We start from the raw sequence: 27,725 nt of genomic DNA, 5'->3' as shown, positions 1-27,725 counted from the left end.
TTATCACTAGAAAACTGCAGTTGTTTATTAAACATGAGAACCTCCAAGTCTGATCATGACAATTATAGCACGAATAAGAAGCTGTATGTCTGGCTGAGCTTATAGGACTCACCACTGACAGAATTACTACACTGTGAAACATTTCTTGGTAAAGAAAAGTAAAATACAGCATTTTGAATTTAATAAAATCAAATCACAGGACAGCCAATGTTAAACATATTGAGAATGCTAGCCCCTAAGCAGTTCACACCTGCATTCTTTAAACTTTTTCTATTTTATATAATTGAAAAGACTTAAGGATTGAAGGTGGTTAAAGGTCTTTCTTATTAAGGAGTGGACAGTTCTGTGGAAAAACAATGGAAAAACAAATAAAGCAAGAATGCCTATATGTGTATAATGTATGTCTTAGATTTTCTGGTCTAAAATGGTCCAGTTCTTTAAAATCATCAATAATTAAAATCAGTTCAATTCAACCACCAATGACTCAATCTCTTGACTCTATTACAATGCTCACTCTTGTAAAATTATCACTGAAAAGCAATTTGTGAACTTCTGGTTTTGTTCCAACATGCACAGAGCTTGGAAGTCATCGCTCTCATCCTCACAGCAAGAGGAAGCTGTAAAACCCAAAACCAGTTCTTCTTAGGTACGTCAGGGAATTGAGATCACAGGAGAACTGCTGCCCTGCAAACTGGAGAGAGGCAGAGAAAACCTCGAGCAGAGCCAGCTGCAGGAGCCAGTGCTGGCTGGAAGAACTCCACACTCTAATCAACAAATTGCTGGAGGCTCAGTATGGATTAGCTTGAGAGTTAAAGACTCTGAGGGGCCAAGTCTTGGGGGGGAACCTTATGTTCAGGAGTTTTACCTCTTGGAACCCCACCATGTTCTCACTGTGAAGATCAGAGAAAAATCCCCTCCTGCTTCCAGCAGGGGGAAAGGAAAAGAAACCATTTCAAAATACTTCCAGAGAGTTTTGTTCTTTGTTCTGTCTGTAATAAAGTCTAGCTTTCAAGAAAAACTATTTTACCAAAGCCTTTTCTGACTTGAAGAAGAAATTAGCTAACTCCAGCCCCCTCTAGTCTTTCTGTCTCACTAAGAGGGGGAAAATATTGAGAAAAATCTTATGAAAGTAACAGTCTAGGGCCACAGACCCACTAAAAGGACCTAATCATAGGATCATTGAATGCCTACCCTCAACACACACTAATCTGCAGAGCCTCTGTATAACAGAGGGTTACAGATGAAAGAACTGCAAAGCTGAGACTCTATTTAGGAAGGAGTTTCTAGGAAACCCAAAGACAACAGGGGAGTCAAAAACAAAGACAGCTGAAGAAATTGAAGCAAACAGTAAACAAAGGGTAATGCCTGGAATAACTCCTACATACCTCACAGTAAAGGCTTACTTACCTCAGTTCCTATGACCTAATACATCATATTCAGCTTTCAACAAAAAATGACACGGCATGCTAAAATACACACACACACACACAAAGTCTGAAGAGACAAACGAAGCATCAGAATCCAATTCAGATATGATAGAGATTTTGGAATTATTAGATCAGGAACTTGCAATAACCATGGTAAATATGCTAAGGCCTCTAACAGAAAAAGTGGACAACATGTAAGGAAGGACAGATGGGTAATGAAACAGAGAGATTGAAACCTTAAAAGAGAATCAAGAGGAAATTCTAGAAATAAAAAAAAACACAGTAAGATAGGAAGAATGCCTTTGATGGGCTGAATAATAGACTGGACACAGTCAAGGAAAGAATCAATGAGCTCAAAGAAATGTCAATATAAACTTCAAAACTGAAATACAAAGAGAAAGAAGAATAAATGGAACAGAATATACAGGAACTGTGGGACAATTATAAAAGGTATAAAATACACATAATAGTAATATCAGAAAAAAGAAGAAGAAATATTTGAGTGATAAAGACAGAATTTTCCAAAATTAATGACAGAAACTAAACCACAGATCCAGGAATAATGCCAGAAACCAAGCAGGATAAATGCCAAAAACCTATATGTAGGCATATCATATTCAAAATATAGAGAGACAAAGGCAAAGAAGAAATCTTGAAACAGAGGAAGAAAAACTTACCTAGAAGAACAAAGATAAGAATTATATTGGACTTTTCTTCATAAACTATGCAAGAAAAAGGAGAGTGGAGTGAAATATTTTAAGTGTGGAAAGAAAAAACTTACCAACCTGGAATTCCATAACCAGGGAAATTATCCTTTAAAAGTAGAGGAAATAAAGACACCCTCAGACAAACAAAAAGTAGGAGAATTGTTTGCCAAGGATCTATCTTGCAAGAAATGTTAAAAGCAGTTCTTCAGAGATGGGGAAAATGATGTAGGACAGATAGGGAATAAACGAGACGTAAAGAAACTCCAGAGACCTCACCCACATATCCTTCCTTGGGTCCTGAGGTCCGCAGTGAGGCTGCCTCCTCTCCAACTTTCAAAGTCTTCTTAAGTGTGTTTTTATAATGTCTGGGGTTTTTAATTGTATTTATCAGAAAGAATAAGGGAAAGTGTGTCTACACCATCTTCCTAGAAGTGAAACTCTCTAAGTGTATTTCTTATGAATCCTTTTTACCTCTGCGGATTATGTATTTAGAAGTAAATTTGAATTAAGATACAGTTTTGATCCTGCTTTTCCCCTCAACATATTCTGTGAGAATTTTTCCATGTCATTAAAATTTCTTGGACAATATCAGTTTTAATAGCTATATAATACATGTATAGATGCATTAGGGATTTAATCATTCTTTTATTGTTAACATTTGAAGTAGTTCCAAATTTACTGCTATTAGATACAACACTGAAATGAACAAACTTATACAGAGATTCATGTGTGCCTCTTCTTATTTCCTAGGATAAATTCCTAGAAGTACAACTGCTAAATTAAAAAATAGCAATTTTTAAAATTTCACACATGTTGAAAGTTGCCTTTAAGAACTTGGCACCAACTTAACACCTCCACTCACAGCATAAAAGTATGCCCATCCTGCCTGTCCTCATCAACACTGAGTGTTAGGGTGGTTTAAATAATCTATTTTGCTAATTTTTAAAGAAAAAGATTGTAATTTATTGTTTAATTTGCATTTCTCTGGTTTCTAAGGGAGATTAAAATATTTTTCACATATTCACTGGTTATTTGCATCTCTACAGCTCTGAGTAGTCTGCTGATGTCCTTTTGTCTAAGTCAAGGTTTTTGGCTGTGGGGGTGGGCAGGAGCTCTTTGTATTCAAGAATGTGAGCAATTTTTGTGTCATGTCTATTGCAAATATTTTCCCAGGTATTCTTTCTTTTTTAAAACATTTTTGTTTGCCTTAAAAGATTTCAAACCCACAGAAAGATTGAAAACATAGTGAGCACCCAAAGACCCTTCACATAGGGTACCAAGTGTTAATTAACATGTTGTTACCTGTGCTTCCTCTCTCCCTGTGACTAGAATGTAGTCACCTTCTAGACAAGTTGGATTTGTGGCCTGCTTTGTAAAACTCAGAGTTAGATGGACTCCAAGGTGCTTCAAAAACTGAATGGAATGTACCTTCCGATCTACACTCACCATTAACAGGAACCTCTTCTTTTTCTCTCACTGTTTCTCACTATTATTTATTTGCTTTGTTCTTGTTTTTTTTTTGACCCTCTGACACCAGCACAACAGCATATAAAATGGAGATTTCTGTGCTGTTCTGATAGTGTCGGTACAGATGGCAGTCACCCTCCTAGTATCAATAAGCAAAGCGTGGTCGTTAAGAACAGTGTGAGCAGATATCACAAGCAATAAAATCTGTGGAAGCCCGCAATGTTCAGAGGAAGAACTGCACTCCAACATAGAAGAACCATTGCCAAAGTGGGGGTAATAGTGAAACCTATTTTGAAAACAATACAAAAGCACTTTGAGGTCTTTGGAGAAATACTCCATTTTTGATAACATCCTTATCATTGCTTTCTGAATGCTCAGAAAATCTTTTGTATTTGCTGGCACCATTATTATCACTTTGTGTACCTACTGGTTTTTGTCTGTACTGGACAAAACTACCAGATTTTCCCTTTAACAACACTTGCTTAAAAGGAAACCCATCTTTTGTGAAAATTCAGTTTCCTGATGTTCAGGCAGCTGTGCTGTAGGAGAAGAGGGCTAGATTGCACACATCTGACTAGCCTTGAATCTGGGCCTCACCATCGGCAACCTGTGGGACCTGGGACTGGTGTGATCCTCACTTTGCCCATCTTTAAAAAGAAAAAAGTGAATATCAGCCTTGTAGGTTAAAAAAAGTCCTTTGCAAGCTGTCAAGTGTTACGAAAACATTGATGATGAAATTGATGAAAACAAGGATGACGAGTATTGTATCTAATCTGCTCTAAATCATTTTTAAAGGTATCCAGGGAGAGTAGTCATTTGGAATGAACTCTTCCGATGTCCCAGGCTTCCAGAGATAGAATGAAGCCCAGTAGAGCTGAGCAATGGCGGTTCTCAGTTATGCAGGGGAACTGTGCTCTGCTGTCAAAGGAACAGCAGAGATCTACAGTCCTTATTATATGCTTTCCCCTCTCAGAAAGAGTGACTGTGCTGGACTTTTGGCCTGTGACACTCCATCACACCCAGTTTTAGCAGACGCTGGCAGTCCTTCCAGCCTGACTGCGAGGTACCCCTCCTGGTTCAATCCTTGGGGAAGACACAGTCCAACTGTTCACAGCAATATGAATTCCAGGACCCGATGTGCGGTCCAGTGAAAGAGGTTTGCAAACCAAAACTTAAGAACCTTCACTCTAGGCCTGTGGTCTCTCAAATGCCCACATCTTAGGTGATACATAAGACAATGTCATTGGTTGTATGAAAAGAATATAAGAACTCCTATTTACAAAAAACAAAAGTATATGAAATAAGAAATAAAAATACGTTCTTTCATGCTACTGCTTAACAGTCAGCTTGTCACTGGATCTGTCACGTGGTCAAGTCACCTGCCATTCTGGAGACCTCCTGAGGGCAGAGGCCCCACGGCGAGGCAGGAACAGTGGGGTCGGCACTGGTACAGAGCGTTACAAGGTGCTTCGGTTTCCTCATGAAGAGGGTTTGCAGGTTATATTATTTAGTTTTGAACAAACAACCTTAAACAAATGGACAGGTGTCTTTAAAAATTCCTGCACAAAGCCACCCTATATTTTGAAGATAAATAGTAACAAGCATCCATGTAAAACAAGAAAATGGCCAAACTGACACTTTCACTCCCTGCACGAGCTTTTCTTCAGCTGGGTTAGAAAGGGAAAGTGATGATGAACCAATCAGATTTACAAAGGGCCAGCCAAAAACACTCCTCCGAACCTTAAAATTATCCAGAAGACTAGCTGAAATACGGACTAACATCCAACGAGCATCAAAATGGAATCTCAGCTAAGTGTAGGGTAGTTTCCAATATTAGCTATGGCCAGCATAAAGCCGTCATCATTCACAAGATTAAGCACCCAGAGTATTATAATTAATAACCTTTCATAGCAAGGGAAAGAAGTCCTGTGCTGTTAATAAAGAAAAAAAAATAACTATTTCATCTTTATGTCATTTAAACATTTCTAACGTGGTGTATTTTATAATGTATTCACTTTATATGATAAGTATATAATTTATAAATAAACACACACACACACACACATACACATGGTGGGGGCGTGTCCAAATTCTTTGGGCACCATGTGGGATAAAAGGTCAGATCCAGCTTCTGTCCCTGCTCAAAACGTCCATGATGCTAAGTCTCCTCCTCTAACCTGATCTGTGTTGAAACTAAGCAACTTGTTCCTCAGGGAGCCACGTCATCAGTGACAGAGTAAGGACTCTGTCATGGAAACTAAGAAGGAAAATGCCAGACCTGCTCTTTCCAGGCATGAGAACTAAGGGAATTCTGGGCTCTGCTTTGCATATAATCTCCCAGCAGGCCATAGCAGACTGAAGCAAAGTCTGTTTATGACAGTCCCTTGGGACACCTTGTAAGTGGAGAACCAGGTGTGACTATCTACCCGGGAACATGTCAGTCAAGGGCAATTGTCCCTGATCATCTGGGTCTTCTGTTTGCCATTTCCATTTATGGCGGCTGCTGCTTTTCCTCCCTGAGCCACTCCCTGTGGCCCACACTCTTGACTCCTAGGGCCTGCCTCAGCCCTGCTTACTTTGAAGACCCAGTTTGGGCTTCTTTCCCATTTTTGGCCTTGGCTCATCTCGCTGCCTTTTCAAATCGCAGGCCACTTCGGCAGCACACATTTACGGCTATGACGGGGTGCTCCCCTAGGCTTGTAGGGCTCACACAAACTTGCCAGGTTCCCATCTTCCTCATAGGAGGGCTGGTTTATATTATTGTGTTGAATAGGAAAGAAAGTATCCAAGGGCCACTTCTGGGAGGCATCTCCACCCCCCAGTTGGTGCCTTCCTTTACTTTTCCAGATCCTAATAAGGGGCAAGGACACTCCTTGGCAAGGGAGAAGAACTGTATAAGAAAAGGTCTCTGCCAGAACCTTGCTGTTTGGTTCTCTGTCTCTGCGGCAGACTCTGTTCTTTGCCAAGGTGACAGACAAAGAGAAAGCTGGAGACAGGACAGAACTTTCATTAGAGTTGATCTCTTCTGTCCAGTTTCCCCATCTCCTCCACTCGGAAGCCTTCTTACTTGCTGTTTGTGTGCTCCACCCTTCGGCCACACACTTTCTCCACCTACTACAGATCTCCTGGCTGCCATCTATGGAGGCCTCCCACTTTGCCCTGTGGGGCATTCTTGATTTTGAACTAGGAATCAATACAAGTTGGGAAAGTAACCTCCAAAGTTCTGTTCTTCAGGAATATCTTTTATTATTTTCCCTACAGATTCCTTAGTCTAAACGATTATATGTATTTACCTGTTTTCAGGTCTTATTTTTATTCTCAAGTTTCAAAACCCACTATATAAATGACTAAAAACCAGTCAAACTAGGGAAGAATGATGGATATCTGCGGCACTACCTTCATGGGGAGGAAAGGAGACATGTACAATGTACACCCAAGGCTCTGCTCCCCACCACTGAGTGCTGGGACTTGGTGCTGTCCCCCAGCACTGAGTCACTGGATGTCCATGCTTCCTTGTGCACTATTTCTGGAACTTGACCTCACAGTCTGATATTATTACTTATGCTTGCTATATATTTACAATGTAAATAGGGCCATAGGGTTTGTAACCTTAATCAAATTCAGGAGGCCTGTATGCAAGAAGGTCTAAAGTGAGGCAAGATCATTTCTTTTTAACTTGATTCTAATTTCAATAAATCATCTCTTAGGCTGTATTATATAATGAATATTTCAAGCAAGTTTTAGTTTAGTTTTGTTTACCTGGATACCCAAATCATCTTTACAATAGAGCGCATATGACATGCTAAGAACTAGAGAGAAAGTACCGTGTGATCTGAACAGCATAAAAACTGATTTGTATTAAAATATTTCCTTTTGGAGTTGAATTTTGGATACCCTATACTAAACAGAAAGAAAGATTAACACCAGAACTAAGACCCTGAAATAATTGTCATGGTGTCAAGCATTAGAACACAATAAAAGTAACCCAGAATAAATTTTATTAAAGTCCAAATTCTGTCATCAACTTGTACAAAACTTCCACTGAATTAGTAGAATGAATAGGAACAAATCCAAGAAAATTTTGTTTTTACAGACATCTCACCTGAGTGAGAAAAGTTATTTTTTTCTTGTATGTATTTTGGACCCTAAAATGGCTATTTTACTTACCATTTGGAAGCATGAGGAGAATATAAGTCATCATCATTAACAGGAGTCGTTAACGCATGATGGTTTACAACATTTAAATACTTCTCAATGTGAATCTGTTACAGAAAAGTTAAAGTTTAGGTCATTATAGTGGACTTAAGATACTTAGCTAATTTACTCCATTTCATTAGGTTAGCACTCTGAATCGTGTAATTAAGCCAAAAGACACAACATGCTATGTGTTTATTACATGCCTAAGGTGTCATTAGGCATCTCAAGGCCACATTGCTTTATCTGGAAAAGCATAATAAACAATTGAGACTCAAAGCTTGAGTGACCTGTAGCACTCTTCACAAATGAAACTATGCATGAAAGTCAGTAAATTGCTTAGCCAGGTAAACTTTACTAGGCAATACAGACATGGAGTAATGTCTTTCTCTTACATGGAGTACAAGCAAGCATCTGAGGAAAGAATCTGGCCTTCAGGTTACAGATAATTAAAAATGGCCGACCCAAAGACTCCAGCTGGGCCCAACTCTCCCACCATCAGGTAATATAGGGCAATGGTGTGCTAGTCTGATGAGGCAACGAAATATACCACATCTCCTGCAGCTCAGGGGCTGGGCTATGTAGCTGCTAACAGGGTAGAGAGAAAGTCTGAAGCAAGAACAGGGACACCAACACTTAGGGGTCTAGAAGTTGGAAGATGGTCCTTATTTGAACCCATGTGCTAATAGATCCTTATTTTATAAAATAATATTATCCTGGCCTCAAGTTTGGATTCTCCCCTGCCCTTAGATCCATCTGTAATGATGAAGTCCCTATCTAGTTTATTTCTCTGTTCAAAATTGGTGTAGGTCTGTCTTGCCAATGGGTTTCAGCCCCAGGAAAGTTTGCTATGGATTCAGTGTGACCAAAGAAATCTACAGCAAAACATTCTCGGGGTGAAAAGGTTATACCCAACTTTATTTCCAGGTGGCAGGTCAGTCACTAAAATCCCATTCACTCAGAGCGAGTCTGCATGCAGCAAGCCAGTCTCTGCCTCTGGGCCTCTCTGTCGGCACAGCCGTCCTCTGGGCCTCTCTGCATAGCTGTCCCACACAGCCGTCCTCTGGGCTTCTGCACAGTCATCCTACACAGCCGTCCTCTGGGCCTCTCTGCCTGCACAGTCGTCTGTACTAGCCGTCCTCTGGGCTCTGTCCTCGGTGCTGCCACCACTCCAGCCTCTGCTCTGCTCTCCTGCAGCCTTGCAGCCCTGCCACCGTGTCACACGCAGAGCACTGGACGGAGCTCTTTTTATAGAGTCAACAGCCATGCAGGTGTGCAGTGAGTTAGTCAACCACGGCCAGGTGAGAATCCTGGCCACAGGAACTCTCATTTTATCCACAAGGTCTTTAGTTTTACCCACTGGATTACAATATTACAAATATGTCTATTCTCAAAATACTTGAGCCATTGGAGAAAAGTAAACTCTTATTTTTTATAATCCCAGTGACTCTGATAGAAGCTCTCTGCAGTGTGTTGGTACGAATCCTTTTTTGTCGGTCATATTGGTATATGTAAATAAACATAAGTAAATAGCAATTATTTTTAAAATTCTAAATTCTTTTTATCAAACCCTATTTTAGGTGTTGTTCCTGCATAATCTTACATTACCAGTACCTTAAATTCTTTGTAGAATGTGACAGGATGTAAATCAATCCATCAGTTAATGATCATTTTTAACAAAGGAACGGAATGAGAAAGCTGGTGACCCACCCAAGTCCACCTCTGTACACAGTCCTGGAAGCACCACAGTTCTCTTCTTCTAGAAGAATCTTTGTCTCCTGCCAGAATTTTATTTTACATCAAAAGCTCTACTTACTCTTAATCCCATTTCAGTCCTTCTGATTGCTGTTTCAAGATTCTGAATGTCCAAAGTCTCTTTTTTTTCCCCAAGCAGGAATGTTGTTAATTTCTCCTTTAATTGATAAAGGTCTTCCTGGACCTGTAGGTATAAAAAACATTAAATATTGAAAGGATACACACATAGTCCACCTAAAACATATGTTTTAAAGGTTTGCAATTTGCTTCAAGTGCTAGAGACAATTAAGTTGATTTTATGGTGTTCATTAAAAAGGTCTATCTTTATGGTTCTGAGATATTCTCTATCGGAATGTTCCATGGTTGTCTTTCAGATTCTGAAAAACTGATCATTCAAGCTATTTTCTATTTTTTTTCCTATCCCCATTAGAAACAGATCCAAGAAAAAACGGCAACTCAAATGGCTTCTGCTTTCTTAGGTGGTAAGGCAGTTGAGTCAGAGATAGTGAGAAGTTTGTGCCAAACCCTGATTTCTATTAATTGGTTATGAGGTAAGAAAATAGAAAACTTCCAGTTAAGAGAGGTTCTAGTGAAAGCAGTGCCTTTCAAAGGGGATTCTGTCAATATGTTGGCAGAAAATGTTGGTTTTTCATTCTAGCTGGATCTTCTCCATTTACTGGTCTGGAGAAGCAGTTCTGTAGCTGTGTGGCCTTGATTTTGTTTTACGTAGTCCGAAATGAAAATGATCCATGAAGAAAAAAGCAACATATGTTGTTACTTCAACATTTTCCTTCAGTTTGTATTTTCCTGGGAGATAATGAACATCTCTCCAGTGTCAAGCACCCTGAGAATAAAATGGGCACTATGAAATTAGACAGCACAAGATTCTCTGCATTCATATTAGAAACCAAACTTCAACAGATAAATACAGATGGCACCAATTATTGTATGAGCTGCTGCCACAAGGAAATCATTTTGTTATGCAAATTTATGAACCCACCACCTGTTTCAGCAATAGTCACACCAATAACAATCTGCAGACTGGGTTGCTAAAGGCATTTGGAAACAGTTTACCTTTTCTCTGTTAGTCTAACTGGGCTTCCACATTGATCCAGTCTATGTTATCGATTACTTGTCAATATTCCCACACAGCCAAGTATTCAAAAGATCAAAATTTGCATCTTTTCACTGATGGGCTTCACAGTTTGGCAGACACATCTGGTCATTTGTACTATGCACAAATTGTCATGTAAAGCCTTCAGGGCTCACAGATTGAAATTCGAACACACCTACTGTTTCCTTGCAGACACTGAGGATGAGAAGAACTCCTTTCGACTGTCCAAATTACTGCTGTAAGCTGATTTACAATCTCTTGTCTAAAGATATTTGGAAAGTACAAAGAGGCAGTTCAAGGGCAAGCCCCACTTCCAGGCCCACAGTTTTTGGTTTGTCCTTTGAATGCATTTCCTTCCTCTAGCTCAAGTATTTGAAGTATTTGTAGCTTCGTGTGTAATTTCGTAATTTCGCCTGTCAACTGCTGGAGGGAGTGAAAACTGCCCTGGATTACTTATCAGGGAACTGAAGGCCTGGTTTCTTTATCTGCTTTGTGTGGACAATCATATTTCTTCCTAGAGTCATGAGATAAAAGGTCTGGTACTTAGAACTCAGTAAAGGCAGATGAACGTTATTCCTTGTTCTATCACAAATTACACGATGTTCCATTTTCTCCTGTTTTTTACTAAGAAAAAAAAAAGAATTACTCTACTTCATAGAATTGTTGAATGAAAGGGAAGTAATGTTTGGGAAAATGAATGAACATAGCTTTGGATCCAGATAAATATGACTAGAATACTATTTCCTTCTTTATTAAACTGAGCTTGACAACGTTACTTAGCTTTTTAGAGCCTCAGTATGCTCATCTGTAAAATGGGGATAAGAGCTAAGTTTCAGAATAGGGGCAGGAATAAAATTAGTTAAAGTATGCAAAGTGCTTTGTTCAGGACCAACCACGTAGTAGGGCATTGAAGAAATGTTAATTCTTCTCTCTTGAACTGTAAAACCCATTGAACCTCCTTGCACATAACTGGCACTTAGTAAATGTTCATTGATTTGGACTGTTTTCTCAATCTTTCTCAAGAGCTTTTTACTTTTCTTGACAGATATTTTCTTCTCTCCTCTTAATAACCACACATCTCTTTGTATAATTGCAATAGAGACAAGTACTGTACAATGGTTCCCAAACTAGGGCAGGAAAAGAGATTGAGTTCTAAATCTCTGTTCTTTCTTGAAATAGATCCAATCTCCCATATTGAAATTTTACGTGTCACCCTTCATCTCTGTGATCACCAAGTACATTGCTTTCCCTATATTTCTTACTTGGAGGAAGATTATTATTTTGACAGCTTGGGGGCAGGGCTGCTTAATAAGAAGCTCTTGAAAGATTTAATGCAGCAAAGATTTGCTCTAGAATTTAAGAGTCATGCAACCAAATTCCATATTGTCAAAAAGTCTCATAATTCCATTTTACTCATCTCTGCTAGAGATTGAGTTTGGCTGAACTATTCTCATCACTTCCCCATTCATTTTATGTGGTACGCTCCTGGCAAGCCAGACAGAAGGATTGATAAGACAGTGAGAATATCAAGCTGTCAATCAGCTCCCCTATTTCCAAGGTTAATGTTAACATACAACTGTTGGATTTTTGAAATATGATTTCCAAAACTAATTAAAAAGCTAATTTTGATCACAAGACTAGGTAACCCTTGTCACACAGACATATGTTTAATAGTTGGGTTAAGCAAGCATTCACAGAGATATATTAAAAAGATACTGCATTATTATTAATAAAGTATAAAAACAAAGCTTCTAAGAGTTACTAACTAAATAAAAGCATTTAGGAAGCATCCCAGAAACATCATTGCACTTCAACATTGTTTCACGAAAATGCCATAACCTGTTTAAGGGTTAATGCACACTGGATTCACCTTGGATAGGTTACTTTACCACCTTGTATTTTAGTTTCTTCTTCTGTAAACTGGGGCCAAAAATAATACCTACCTAATAAAGTTGTTGTTAGGACTTGAGATAATCTAAAGCTCTAAGCACAGTATCTGGCTGTCAATAAAAGTTGGCTACTATTTTAATTAATGAAGATTGTTACCCCTATATAAAGTCTCGCTATTCTGATTGAGGAAAGAGCCACCTAAAATTGTAAAAAGTCTGAATTATAGACTTGAAAGTGGAAAAAGTGGTTAACAAAATGCTGCCTACTAGAATCTGGGTGGAGGTAGTAATCATGTTGCCTCAACCCAAAATGAAAACATGGGCTTTGATACATGATCGGCCAATGGGATAGAATATTCACAATCAGAACTATCCTGAAAAATCCAAACATGCAAGACACATGTTTTCATAGTAAGTTACACAAAGAGCTTATAATTATGGAGCACTGTTTATTTGTATTTAAAGATTTTTTTCCTTATAGACATTTAATCAAAATATTACTTCTATTGAAATATTAATTTGTACCATGTTGTGTTTTCTAAATAATAGGAAATGTTAGTCCAGCTCTATTTATTTTTGAACAGAATGTAAGTTATTGGAGACCAAATCAATGAGCAGTTCATAATCTAATCATCTGGGATCAATAGGCCCCGTCCTGTACTAGGTAAAATGGGATATCTAAAAATCAGCTTGTAATAGGGAAACAAGGTATACACACAGTGTTTGCCATGCCAGTGTTAGCAACACCCATAAAGTTCTAGTTAGGAATGGAGTAGTCCTGGTTAACAAGGCAGGTTAAAATTAATTTTTCCTTTTTCCCCAGCAACTTAGAGTAAAAAGCAGGCTAATCTTGAAAAGATAGAAATGTACACAAAACTAAGTAATATTAAGGGTAAGAGGACAGATCTAATCATAAGTAACATCTATTGAGGGTTATCCTATATTTTGATCCTTATAAGATTCCTAAGAGAGAGTTCATATTATTTTCATTTTATATTTGAACGAATTTGAAGTTTAAAGTGGTTAAGTAACCTGTGCAAGGTAACACAGCTGGCTAGTTGGTAGAACTCTTCAAATCCAAGCAGTCTGAATCCAGAGCCTTCATCCCTAACCATTAACGAGTACATGCACAGTATCTACAATATCTACAAATGTATGTTCGTAAATAGACAAAGCTACAGGTTGGTGAAAATTCAGTGAAAAAGGCCAAATTGAAATATCTACAGGAGCAAAAAGGGGCAGGAAGGCTTGCTTTTTATACCAGGATTGACAGATTGAAAGGTCTAAGACTGTATGTATATGGATCTATCTACAACACTCATCTTTCATATACATGAAATAATAGTAGTTATCTGATAGCCTTGTTGTAAGGGTTAAATGAGTTAAAATATATAAAGTATTTAGAACCATGCATGATAGTTGGTAAATACTATGTAAGCTTTGATTGTTGTGATTTTTCTTTGAAACCATGTATTACAGTATATATTTTACAATATGATCTAAATTAGTAGCTCTCAATCTTAATTGTGCACCAGAGGTTTCTGAAAGGCTTGTAAAAAAACAGATTGCTGGGCCCCACCCAAGAGCTTCTGATTAATAGGTCTGGAGTGGAGTCTGAGAATTTGCGTTTCTAACAAGTGCTCAGATGAGAACCACTGATCTAAAGAGTTGCTTAATGTATCTGATTGAGGCATAGAATTATGTACCATATTGGGGTGAAGCAAGTAGAGATTTGAGGTCCCTCTGCTTTCCTGGCAACTATACACACACACACACACACACACACACACAATATACAGCACATTATGTCTGGTAACTATATGTATTATATATATCTATCTACATATATAATATATATAACATTAATATATAATTAATCTCATGGCCTAGGCTAATAGGAAAAGAAGTCCACTTTACAACAAAGAGAAATTAGGTAGCTTTGGGGAAATTGGGACAATTCAGAGCTGGAGGTGGAAACTGGCCCAGAGAGGTGAAGGGACTAGCCCAGTTACTCATCTGGAAGAATGTCATTGCCAGGGTCAGACCTCAGTACTCCAACTCCCAACCAAGGGTTCTTTTGACTAGATGTACTGCTTATTGGTAACCTGTTTGAAAGAAATAAATCACAGCCCCAGGCAGAAGTGGACTCCAGGTTGCATGTCCCAGAGTGGTGCTGTGTGCTCACACTCGGGACTCAGTGGGGAAGTAGGGAAGGTCTTCCGCATTTCCTAGCATACATATTCCGTAAATATTACTAGGGAGAATTTTACACTGCATCTAGTGATCAGCCTCAGTAATCAGGTTAACTGGTAGACTCTCCTTATCTATATAGCCCTCTACTTTGTGTGTCCAGAATAACCCTTTTAAGCAAATGGGGGTGCTGATCAGCATGGATATGACTGTTCACTGCTCTTCTGTTCCACTTGACAATTCAGTGATAACACATTGATATTGTAATGTTGTATTCTAGGTTGACCAAACAGCTCCCTCAGGATCCCACTTTAAAGTGAAAAGCCTTCTGGCTTTTCAGTCAATACAGTATTCGACACTATTCCAAACCACACAGGGAGCAGCCTTGGGAAATAGAATAATCTCAAGGGAAAGTGTGAAATTAATGTGAGAATTCTCTCCAGATTCTGGTCTCCTTCTTAAAGATGTTCCAGGTATGAAGAAATAGAGGAAGCTAAAGAGAAACTTAATTGTTTCTGTAGTCAACATGAAGTATACTGTGGAGAAGAACAGCTGTTTCTAAGCAGCAGTGGCTGCTAGTGTTTCAATTGTTTGGAATCTGTAAAAATGGGCCCTGGATTTAGAGGGGGTATGTGTAGTAAGAATCAACCTTACCAAAGTGAGGTCTGTACCATGAGGCAATCTTCAACCCCCTGAAGTGTCCTGTTTGGAAGGAGTGTCTTTGCTCCGGCTTTAGCCACTTGTCTGACAATGTGATTTATGATGGGGGCTTTGAATCATGCTGTATCAGTCCCAATCTCTAGAAGAACTGGAGACTGAAAGCATTAGTCTGACCTCTGGGAAGGGCTGAAGAAGAAAGTTCACCCACTGGCCAGTGTGTGATCAAGCCCCAGTAAAATCTCTGGACACCAAAGTCTCCTGTAAGCTTCGCTCGTTGGCAATACTCCATGCACATTGTCACACATCGTGGCTAGGAGGAGGTAATGCCATCCATGATTTCATGGACAAAGGATGATTGGAAGCCCCATTATACCCCTCCTAGACTCTGCCCTATGCCTCTCTTCCCTTGGCTGATTTTAATTTATGTCCCTTTGCAATAATAACACTGTAATGGTAACCATAGAGCTCTCCTGAGGTCTGTGAGTCACTCTAGGAAGTCAACTAAGGTGGGGGATCAGGGCCCCCAAATTTGTAGACAGCTGCTGGTCTAAAGATAGGGTGGTTGTGGGGACTCCTAAACTGTGGGTGGAGTGAGGGCAGTCTTGTGGGGACGGTTCCCTCAGTCTTTGCAGTTTGGCTAAACTCTTCCTAGGGTGTTGGTGAAAGAAGATAATAAAAGGTGAGGTAAAATTAGGCCATGATTCATAATGGGGAAGTCTATGAAACTGGTGACTTTAGCGGTTTGTATTTTGGAAAAGGTGCATTTAAAGAAGTATCTCCCAGATGGCAGGTAAGAGACCAAAATGCTGGCAGAAAGAAAAATTAAACCCATGACAGATTTGAGTGAGAGTCCTAATGGAGTGACCTTAGGCAAATGACTTCAAGCCTTGGTCACATGGAGCTAAAAGAGTTAAAAGTGGTGATATATGTGCAAATGTTTTAAAATTACGTTAATTTGGAAAAACAACAAAATGCTTTTACCATTTCAGAGAAATCTAAGTGTAAACTGAATTACACTGGAAAAGTTCAGGCTTTCTGGATATTTTCCCCTTAGGTTAGAAAAAGTTACTTCCCTGAGTTTTTCAATCTCTCACTTTTATGTTCAAAACTTGAACTTGGTTTGCAGTCCAGTTTATCTTTAATATATTTTCCTGTGTGTGTCCCAAGCAAGGGACTTTTTTTTTATTGAGATATAACTGACACATAACATTTTATTAGTTTCAGGCATACAACATAATGGTTCGTTATTTGTATATATTGCAAAATGATCACAAATCTAGTAAACATCCACACCACAGTTATAATTTTCTGCGTGCATGCTAAGAATTTTTAAGATCTCTTAGCAACTTTCAATTATACAAAACAGTATTATTAACTGCAGTCACCATGCTGTACATTACACCCCCAGGACTTATTTGCAAGCGACTTGAAGATCCAAATAATTTGGGTGCTTAAGAAAAGCAGCTCATATATTTCTATTTCTCCCCCAATTTCTTATCACCTCCTCAATATGTCTGATTTGTATTTCCCCCACACCACCAAATCGTTGGTTCAAAATTTTCAGAACGTAGTATTTTTAAATGGTGCCCCAGTATAAGATGGATTTTTCCTAAGCAAAGGTTCCCGGGTGGGGTGTACTGTCTTGGAGTTTAACCGGGGGCAGAATGGTCGTGCCTCTGGAGCGCAATCTCCAGGATAAGGCATCAGAGACGTGTGAGGCTGGTCGCCACATTTGGGAGGCGAGAGGCTGTGCCGCTCTCGAGTTGGAAGCGGTCTGGGGGCGGCGCTCCAAATGGCTGGGCGCAAGCAGATGGACGCTGCCGGGCCTTATTCAGAAGCGTCTTATCTGGGCAGAGGCCCCTTTTCCCACCTGGATTAAGATGGATCCGATGGGGTCGTGGTTTTCAGCCTCCCGTGCCATGGCCAGGGCCAGGGAGGGCTACCGCCGGCTGAGCGGAGCGCGGCAGTTGCGGAAACCTACTAGCGCGGCCGTCCCCATGGCAACACCACGCGCAGCCAGGCCTGTTCTACGCCGGCAGCGGAAGAGGGGGCGAGGGAGGAGTCAGGGTAGCCGTTCCTTCCGAGAACGCGCCCGTCCTGGCGTGTTTCCCCCCGCGCGCTGGTGGCTGTGGTGCAGCCCAAGGCGGAAGCGGCTCCCGACCCACCTGGCTCGCCAGCGCAGCTATGGCCGCGGGCGTCCCCTGTGCTCTTGTCACTAGCTGCTCGTCCACCTTCTCCGCAGACCGACTGGTGCAACGTAAGTGGCGAGGCTCCTGGACCGACCTCCAAGCCTCCTCGTCTCGTCGGCGGCAGCCTCAGGACCACAGCCTCCCTCTGGGCCTTTGTCCCGCCGCGGGGCCCGGGCTCTTCCTCCACTTGGCGGGGGGCCTGAGGCCCCTCGGGTGCCGCTCAGACAGGGTCGAGGTGCCTAGTTCCCGCAGGGGTCTCCCCCTTAGCTCTTACATTCGTAGCTTTTCTGCTTACCCGGCTCACTGTTGCATTTCGTACAGCTTTTTCTGTAAAGTGGGACTGACTGTACCCCGCCCAGCCCGCAGGTTGTTGCGGGAATCGTTTGCAAAGTACTCAAGGGCTCCCTGGAAATTGTACGGAGTTTCGTCGGGTGTAAGGTGCAGGAATTGTGATTTTTGTTGCTATTCCTTCTCCTGAAGTACAGAGTATGTTTCCTCTTGGCCTCCCCTTGAAGTAAATATTAAGACTTATTAGCCTTGTTCCCTCCACTCTGTAGTGACGCGTATAACCGCCTTGCCTTCCTCCTGAGGCATAGGCTCTCCACCAGTATTAGTTTTGGGTTATTTCTGGGCCTAGTCCTTGCCTCTGCGGAGCTTCATAGTGGCAAACTAAGTAACTTAAAAAAAAAAATGTAGGCGAGGAGACCAGTATCGTAGAAACAGCATAGGACTGGGTCAGAGGCTCATCTCTTCCAATAAAGGACTCTGAAGTTGATTATAACTCAAGACTCCTGTTTTAAATGCGTGGCTTGGGCTCAGAGCAGTGACTCTCAGCTATACGATAGCACAATTAACCTCTGCCCTTCAGTTATCTTAGCTGTAAAATGATTTTCACACGATGGTTGTGCTCAGCTTGGCTGGCACATAGCAAACATTCAGTAAATGGTAGATATTATTATTAAAGCGTCTTATCTCTCTAACCTGCAGTTTCCTAATCCTTAAAATGGTGCATATGAACCTATATTACAGGATTATTCTAAGGACAAGTGATAGGACATTTTGAAAGCACTTTATGAATTGTAAGGCATCGTACAAGTATTTTTTTCCTGTGTCTGTCAAATGACAGAATTAGGCAGGATGTCCCTCTAGTATGAATATTCTATAATTTATAATTTATTTATAACTAATCATAAGTTATCATTTGTGATCACTCCAAAAGTTTCTTGGGAGGGTAAAAATTTAATTAGAGCACTTACTAAGTGGTAACTAACTGCTCTAATTATTGCCATTTTCTCTTCTCTTGAACAGCGCTCCTTTCCATTTATTTCCCTCATTCTTAAAAAATTGTTTCATAAAAGTACAGTGCATACTCATTAAGTAAGATTTAGCATATGGAGACAAGAAAATGTCAGTCATGGTCTCATGACACAAACACAATTACAGTTAACATTTCTGTACATTTCCTTCCAGTCTTTCTTTCAACACACAGGTTTTTAAAAAAATTGTAGTTACATTTCACATGTAATTTTTATCTTGATAGTTAATAAATAACTTTTTACTTTTATATGTAAGAATTTAAAATATTTTTATATTTTTAAGTATATATATAAGTGACTATATATAAACATGTTTTTATTTTTCTTGTATAGTATTTCATATATAATTTTTTCCTATTATTTTCCTTTAACATTACAGCATAAATTAGTTTCCATCCTATAGTACATAGAGCAATATATCAGAATTTGTGAACATACCAGAATTGGCTCCAGATTCATAAGATGGATTCATAAGACTCTTGGTATATTTAACTTTCCAAAATACTTACAGGCATTTGGATTTCCATTATTGAAATAAGAGCCCTTTCAAAGCCAATCTCAGAAATACTTAAGTATTCTGAAGCTATGGTACTCTAGCTTCTGCTTTAAGGATCAGAATTGGCAGACATGAAGGAGCTGAGTACCAATAGATGGCAAATAGTAACACTGTACTTTTTTAGAAAGTATATTAGCATCATTGGAGGTGAAATTCTGTAAAATTATTAACTTTATTTCTATATGTGAAATGCCTTTTAGATCATTCAAAAGCCAACATTAATGTTGGTTAAAATTAGATGACCTTTCCTCTGTGAAAGAAGCAGTTAGCAGAGAGATTACTTGAGTAAGAAAAAGTGAACTATAAAAGAGGGTGCTATCATTTCTTCCCAGGTTAATGAGTAGGGAAACAGTAGATAACAATAGAATGCAGTATTTGCTGAACAATTCAGTTCAAAAAAAACAAAAACAGCTCATTGTTTTACTATAATTAAAAATTGAATTATGAACGGAGTCTAATTTTGGCATAAGGGATGGAGACTCCAGTAATGAATGACTTTTGCCAAGTTTTTGGTGTTACCAGGCCATAGTATGATTTTGAATTGAATCTAATCTACCTTTGGTTCAGTTTCATTCCATGCATCCGGAAGAGGAACATTTAGGATTTCTCCAGTTTCTCTTTCCTTTGACATCTGATAAATTTTACTGCTTTTAACCAATGGTGGGAAATATTTCATAGCCAAACAACAAAGTTTGCTATAAATATACATGAAATAAAAAAAGTAGGCCTCTGCTGTAGATAAAGTGTATGCATGGATTTTTTGAGAAACTTTTTTTATCATTTCATCACTCAGAGGCCTTGTTTACTATATTCTGGGGGGATGTCTGACATATAAAAGGGGCACTATAGACAGTGTAGACTTGTAAAGGGAAATGAAAGTTCAGGACACTTGAGAAGCTTGTTTAAGGCTGTATGCAGTGTGACAGTAAGTGTCTGTCCTCCAGGGCCTCATTCCACCTGACATATATTTATGTGAACATTTTACTTTTATTCTGGATATTAAGCATAGAGCTCGTCTTTGTGCCAGCCACTCAGCTAAACTGATTATTAGGTATTCTTCCCGCCCTCAAGAGGGAGGTAGTGAATGGATGTGCTCCTTGTGAAAATATTCAAATGCAGGTAGATACCTAAGTTTAACATCTATTGTACTTTCCTAGAAAGAACTTGAGAAAGAAAAGTCCCTGGAGACTTGCCTGGTTTTAAAGTGCGTAATGCCAGCACAGCAACTATAAGCCATTCAGGCTCTACATCTGAACATTTGGAGCAAGATTCCCTTAGTGGGAATCTGCAGATCTTAGAATCATAGCAAGCATTTGTATGTATATCAGTACTCTTCCCATATTCTGTTGTATGATATACCGTATTTTGTTTTCACATTGTTTAGTTTGGTTCTTGTATCCCCGTGAAGTCATGAAGTCAGGTTCTCTTCATTTTATAAATGAAAAAACAGTGACTTGGAAGTGCTAGGTGACTCGTATGTTCTGAAGCATCTTTTCACATTCAGGATTTGTATGTGTGAATGGGTTGCTATAATTCCTTAGCAGTCAGAATCATTTAAATTTAAGATGGTGCATTGGTGTAAGAAATGATAGAGAAGATTAACCCCTAAAAGAAGGTTTTAAAATATGTTTGCATTTCCATTTAGGATGGTTGAAGTCCTAGTTCTGAGTGAAGAAAAAAATACCTTTGCCCAGAAGACCTATATCTGAAAGGAGCATTATGGATGTCTGATAGTCCTTAACAGTGCCTGGATTTTTATTTTCTCAATTGAGTGAACTCAAAGTAGAGATATATTATTTCTTAGTCAATCATACTCTGTAGGATTAACATTAAAATAAAAAGTTGTCCCAGATCATCTCTAATCCCTTCTAGATGTAAGATTCTATGTTTTCATGTTACTTATTTTCACGTTAGATTATATAATGCTTCTTACCTCTGGCATTCTTATTCTGTGTGTGTATGTGTGTGTGTATGTTTATTTTTTGAAAACTGAAGAATCTAGCCCCATTATAAGGTTGCTGTACACACTCCACTTTTGGAGCAGTTTGGAGCAGAAATCAAACTTACCAGTATATGCACTTATACTGAATTTACCATAAAATGCACTTACCAGTATAAACAATCCTCTGGTCCTCAGGTTTCTAAACTGCAGACCAGATACTTCAATTATATGGTGGGTAAACTAGACTTTGGGGTTACACAAGCAAAGCCAGCCATTATTTATGACACTGCTTATTTGGGAAACATTCATTCTGCATGAGTGGGAGTTTATTTCTAGGTCTGTCAGACCCCCTATGCTTACAAAGAGATTTCAAAGTAATTTACTAAGGAAAACATCCTTATTTCAAAAGTAGGGGCTAATGCTGCACAGTTTAGCTCACATCCTGTAGCAACAGAACAGGCTTAAGCACTTGGGGCTTCTAATTTGCATTTTTCTAATAGCTGCTTGAGGTACTCGAAATGGATCCTTTTGTTTTACTCTGGGAATAAGTTACGATTTTCGCTTAAGCAAAGTTGCTTGTTTTGTTATGGTCGGACTACTCCGCCTTTGATTGGATTATGTAATTCCAAGTGTTTGATGATCTGGACATGACATTGTGTTTACATTGGAGCCAGTGCACGCAGATGCCACAAACACATCTCTAATAATTACCCATCCAGAAAGCAAGACTGACGTACATTAAGGCAGAGAGGACAGTTTTGAAACTCTTAAAGGACCTTTATGATGTTTTAGGTTCAGTAACAAGTTACCTATTTAGGGTTCAATTTTCCACACAGACTGAAAGCTGGTTCTACACACAGTGGGGGAAAAGTATTATCGTGCTTGGATCAAAGTCAGTACGTTCAGAAAATGTATGATCATTTGGTAATAAGCAGCACTGTTATGCTGACACAAGAAATTGCCATTCTGTCTGAATTCTGCTGGGGTTGTTCAGTGTTCTTGTGGGGGAAATTTTTTTGTGAGTTGAGCAGTTACTACTTTCTTCCTAGCTATTTGACTTGAAGCAAATGAACTTTTCCTTCCACAGATATTTACATCGTGTCTTTACACGTGCCATCCTACCATCCTTGTTCTAAGTATCTAAAACATGTGCCTCACCTCATGAGGAATCAGTAAAATGAGGGCATTATCTTCCAGCTTTCACGATTTTTTAGATTTATTGGGGTGTAATTTAAATAGCATAAAGTTCACCTGTTGTAAGTACGGGACATTTCTATCATCCTGGAAGGAAATATTACCCCTTTTTCTGGTTGCTCCCCTTACCCACCCTCAGTTCTAGGCAGTCACTATAATGTACTTTTTATCTTTATAGATTTGCCTTTTCTGGACATTTTATTCAAAAGGAATCATATAATATGTGGTCTCCTGGGTCTGGCTTCTTTTATTTGGCATGTTTTTGAGATTCATGCATATTACAGCCTGTACTTCATATTCTGTTATATGATATACCATATTTTGTTTATCCATTCATTAGTTGGTGGACATTTCGTTTTTTTCACTTTTTGACTGTTATAAATAAAGCTATTATGGACATTCTAAGAAATTATTATACTGTTAAGAAACTGCCAAACTATTTTCCAGAGTGGTCGCACCATTTTACATTCCCATCAGCAATGCATGGGGTCTCCAGTTTCTCATCTTCAATATTTGTTATTGTCTGTATTCTTGATGATAGCCATTCTAGTGGGTTTAAAGTAGTATCTCCTTGTGGTTTTGCTTTGTACTTCCCTAATAATTAACGATGTTGAAAATCTTTTCATGTGCAAATGGTCCATTCATCCGTCTTCTTTGGTGAAGTGTCTGTTCATATCTTTTGCCCATTTTTAAATTGGATTTTTTGTCATCTTATTAATGAGTTGTAAAAGTACTTTGTATATTCTGGTTACAAGTCCTTTATCATATATGTAATGTGCAAGTATTTTTCCTGTCCTGTGGCTTTCTTTTTGTTTTCTTGATGTTATCTTTTGAAATGCAAAAGTTTGAACTTTTGATTAAGTCCAGTTTATTGTCGTTATCTTTTTCCATGATCTTTCGACCATGTGTTACCCAATCATAATTTTAACTTTCTTGAAACCTTTTGGATAGTGGGACGTTGGATCTGTTAGTTTTATGATGTTTTTCAATGAACCAAACTTATTTTCAATATTTGAATATATATTGAAAGTAATATAAGGGGCTACAGAGTAAATGTTCATCAGTCTTATTCTGGTTTGGAATATTCATCACAGACATGTTTATCTTCTTTCAGAGTAAGTTAGTACCTTCTGTGGATACTGTTGTCATCTTGAGCAGACATTGGCATTTTTTATTAAAGTTGTATTACTTTGCATCTTTATTGAAGTTGTATTACTCATTATTTATTTATTTATGAAAAATTATCATTTGAATATAATTTTCCTATTAAGGTTTATGTATGCTTTCTTCCAGAAAACCACCATTCATAAGGTATTTTCAAGTAATTTGTGTAGTTAAAATAATTAAACAAGACACTTCAGAGAGAGTTTGTCAGATACAAATGAAAAGAAGACATTTGTGTCTGGGTTGGGGGGTTATGCTGCCTGTCTCTAAAGCCTAGTTTCAGTTCTGTGAGGGAGAATAAAATGAAGTTTGCATTCCAGAACTTATATTCTAGAACTGAGCGAAGTCAGTTCCCCAAGTTCCTTTGCTTGTAGATGAGGTTTTCTCCGCCTGAGCCCTGCTGGTGCTTGGGGCTGCCCATCTGCTGCAGGACGTTCAGCAGTTGGTCCTGGCCTTTGTCCACTACATGCTGGTAGCATCTCCCCACTTGTGACAACAAAAGATGTCCCCAGATGTTGACATGCATGTCCCCTGTGGGCCCAAATCACCTCCACATAAAGAGCTACTACTTTAGATGTGTGTCTAGAACTGTGGTTTCAAATAAGTAATAGTAATGAAAGTCAAAGACGTCTCCTTCCCCTCATATGAATAGGAGTTACCATCAGCTGTGCCACTGGGATGGATAAAGTGGTCTTTGCATGCAGCCTGTAAAATCAGAGGCTGATGGTTCTCCTTGTTCTCCTTAAAACACTTCTCCATATTCTCTCTACCCTTTCTGCAAGCTTCTTTCTGTTCTTCTGTGCATCTTTGTCTCTCCCTGCATTGTGAGGTCTTCTAAGGGCAAGCAGAGGCCATGTATCCCCTTCTCTCCCAGTTATTTTAAGGTGAAGCGGTGGTGATCAGTTCCAGATGGCTGTTGGGAGAAAGTAAACTTGAAGAAAAGGAGAAGCACTGAGTTAGATTTCCTGTGCTTCAACTTTTAAAACTTTTCCACTGTGATATAAAAAGCCCTAAAGCATGTGGAAATATGAATTTAGAGCGTGACTGGAGATAGGAGTGTGTGAGGAAAAGTGTCGCAAGCAAACTGAAATTGCTGTACTCTTGCTAAGGCAAGTGGTATGTGACTTTGACCTGATCCAGTGATTCTTCCCTCAGCAGCTTAAGGCTGCCCCTGTGACGGCATCGACTGAAGCAAAGGCTGCTCATACCTGCACCAGGAGGCTGCAGGGTGATTCCTCAGAGAGTCACAGATAAGAATTTCCCAGAGTTTGTCCCAACTCTAATGTCGCACAGTTTTAATCTTTAAATGCCACACAGGCTGCGAAGGCCCTTTGCATTGCAGCAGGATGATCCGCTCCTACTGCTTGGGCAATAATTTCTTAGCAACTATTGCAAAGTATTTGACCAAGCAGCACCCACCTTGTGTGATATCCTCATGCAGTTGTGGATATGAAATTGTAACTTGTTGCAACAATATAGAGCCATTATGATTTTTAAAGATCTCTTTTTTTCTTTCCCTGCTGGTTAATGAAAACCCTGGCTTTCTTACTGTTTCCTGAATCACATTTTGCTCAGTTCTTTTCTTTCATAATGGCTACTTTCCCCTTCAGCTGATGTCAAGACTCTGCTGCCTCCTGTAATTTCCCTACTTGCTTTCTCTTCTGTCTCTATCTGTGCCTTAACAATGGAAAAGAAAAAACTGAGAAGGCATATTTTGGGAAGGGAGTGGCCAGAGCAGCCTAGAGGAGGTGTTTATTTTGTAATTGTCATGTTGCTTTCTTTGCTTATGCGTCTCTAACTTACCCTCTGGTCAAGAGTGCTGTCACCTATACAGAAAACTGAACTAGGAAGGAAGACGTGAACGCAACCTGGGTCCTGCTCTGTGCCCAGTGGCGGCCTGTGCTTTCGTAGACATTGTTTCATTTAATCTTTGAGAAGCCATTTGAGTATTTTTGTCCCCTGTTTGTAGGTGAGGAAATGAGACACAGAGAGGTTTCTCTGTCATTCTCATAGAGGGCCACTGATCAAAGGCAGGTGGGCCTGACCCCAGGTCTGTGCTCTGTTGCCATCACAGAGGGAAGGGAGAGGAACAGGGGTCCCTGGAAGACGGGGTACCATGAAGGACACTCGGATCTGGGGTGGTAGGATATGAGACCTGGCTGTAAAGGCAGCTTTGGTTCTGTGAGAAAGACTAAAACCAACCGGGTTCTTAGAAGAGTGCTGATTTCTGAAAGGAGCATCTTGAATTGAGGTGGCAACTGTGCCTTCTCTCAGGGCATAGAAAATACGATTTAACCATTGGACAGCTTCTCTTCACAAAGGACGTCATGATTAGTTAAGGGTACATTAATTCTACTTGTATTAAAAGTGGCCCAAAGATGGCAGCGTGAGAGGAGAGACAGAGGCTTCCTCCTAAAACTGGATACAATTAGAAAATTTAATAGGCGCAACTAATCCTGAGAGAGCAGCAGGAAAGAGGACGGCGCCAGACCGCACACACCTGGAGAAAGAGCAGACCTGAGCGAACGGGGTGACGCACCAGAGCTGTGGCTCCGCGGCACCCGAGCCCTTCTCCCACCCCAGCTCACGCGCATCTCCGGGCGTCCGAGAACCCCGGACATGTAGCAGTTTGGTTCCCGTGGTAACTCAGCGCGCGGCGTCATGCTTCTGTGTCCGCGAGCTGAGAGCTTCTGTGATGTCACGGGGCCACTTCCCGGCCGGTGGCAGAGTCGGACCGAGGTTGCGGTGACTGGGGCGCCATGGAGGCCACTGGCGACGTCGAGCAGCCGCGGGGACCCGGCGGGGCTGAGCGGGGCGGCCCCGAGCTGGGAGACGCGGACGCAGCGGGGCAGCTGGCTCCCAAGAACCCCTGGAATGTAATGATAAAGCACCGGCAGGTGCCGCGAAGGGGCCATCGCCCACAGATCACCACAAGCTTCACAGACCCTTCCATCTCCATGGACCTCCTCCGAGCTGTCTTGCAGCCTAGCATCAATAAGGACATCCAGACTGTCTTCAACAAGTACATGAAGTTCTTCCAGAAGGGAGCACTGAACGTGCGAGAAAATGTCGGCGAAGACGTGGATGCAGAGGAGCTGATCCAGGAGGCCTGTCGGAACTGCCTAGAACGGGCTAAAGTACTGTTTCCTGGTAGAGAAAAAGTAATGCCCAGATCGATCCCTGAGCTTCCAGGAATAAAGCGTGCCAGGCAGGCAGAAGAGGAATGTGCCCGTCGCGAAAGCCCCATTCCCAAAAAGAGGAAGGAACGGCCTCTTGGACACATGATCTCAAATGACCAGGCAGCTGCCGGCAAGGTACGGAAACCAAAATCCTGTGAACCAAATCCCAGAGAAGGCCCCAAGTGGGACCCAGCTCGGCTGAATGAATCTACCACCTTTGTGTTGGGATCTCAAGTCAACAAGGCCCTGGGGATGGGGGGCACCAGAGGGAGAATCTACATCAAGCACCCATACCTCTTTAAGTATGCAGCTGACCCTCAGGACAAGCACTGGCTGGTTGGGCAGCATCACATGCTGGCAACAGAGGGGAAGATGGCCTGCCTCCTCGTCGAGGAGGACATCCAGGACCTCGCTGCCAGCGATGACTACAAAGGGTGCCCGGACCTGAAGTTAGAGGAGCTGAAGTCCTTTGTCCTACCCTCCTGGATAGTTGAGAAAATGAAAAAATACATGGAGACACTACGCAGAGAATGAGCATCGTGCTGTTGGAGCATCTTCACAGACCTGAAGCCCACTCCCCTGGGGACACTTGGCAGCAACCCTCCACGGCCCTCATACCACAGCTGGGACTGCTCCTAGACGATCTCAGCAGCATTAAGCTGTGCCTGGGCTAGTTTGTAGTGACTCACTGCAGAGCACCCCCAGACTGGCATGTAGTTATACTTTGGTAAAGTTATTGGGATAAGATAGTTTGTAAATAGTTTGCAACAGAAACACAGATG

The 27,725-nt window shown here is 40.4% G+C and overlaps 3 protein-coding genes across 9 annotated transcripts in view; 2 read left to right on the top strand and 1 right to left on the bottom strand.

The window, feature by feature from the left end:
* IQCH (IQ motif containing H) overlaps positions 1-17,343 on the bottom strand; it is a 233,156-nt gene extending 215,813 nt beyond the window's left edge. Inside the window, exons 1-3 of the mRNA XM_036932248.2 lie at positions 17,274-17,343; positions 9,612-9,734; positions 7,769-7,863 (exon numbers count right to left, since the gene is read on the bottom strand). Of these exons, the coding sequence (XP_036788143.2) occupies positions 7,769-7,863; positions 9,612-9,734; positions 17,274-17,324 (269 nt within the window). The 5' untranslated portion in view covers positions 17,325-17,343. The remainder of the gene's footprint in view (positions 1-7,768; positions 7,864-9,611; positions 9,735-17,273) is intronic.
* A 131-nt stretch (positions 17,344-17,474) lies between these two features.
* AAGAB (alpha and gamma adaptin binding protein) overlaps positions 17,475-27,725 on the top strand; it is a 304,376-nt gene continuing 294,125 nt past the window's right edge. The window contains exon 1 of one of the 7 annotated variants that reach the window (XM_057488918.1): positions 17,475-17,660. In XM_057488918.1, coding sequence (XP_057344901.1) covers positions 17,588-17,660 — 73 coding nt within the window. In that variant the 5' untranslated portion in view covers positions 17,475-17,587. The remainder of the gene's footprint in view (positions 17,661-27,725) is intronic. The other 6 variants (XM_057488917.1, XM_036932253.2, XM_036932250.2 and 3 more) reach the window with 6 other exon arrangements.
* On the top strand, positions 23,906-27,520 carry LOC118935701 (deoxynucleotidyltransferase terminal-interacting protein 1-like). The gene has a single exon (XM_057488919.1). It carries the CDS (start codon positions 26,524-26,526, stop codon positions 27,475-27,477), a length of 954 nt encoding a protein of 317 aa, XP_057344902.1. The 5' UTR covers positions 23,906-26,523; the 3' UTR covers positions 27,478-27,520.

The sequence above is a fragment of the Manis pentadactyla genome, chromosome 11 (assembly GCF_030020395.1).
Source record: "Manis pentadactyla isolate mManPen7 chromosome 11, mManPen7.hap1, whole genome shotgun sequence".
Taxonomy (NCBI): Eukaryota; Metazoa; Chordata; class Mammalia; order Pholidota; family Manidae; genus Manis; species Manis pentadactyla.
Note: the sequence above shows the minus strand (reverse complement) of the source record. Positions and strands in the feature narration are given on the sequence as shown.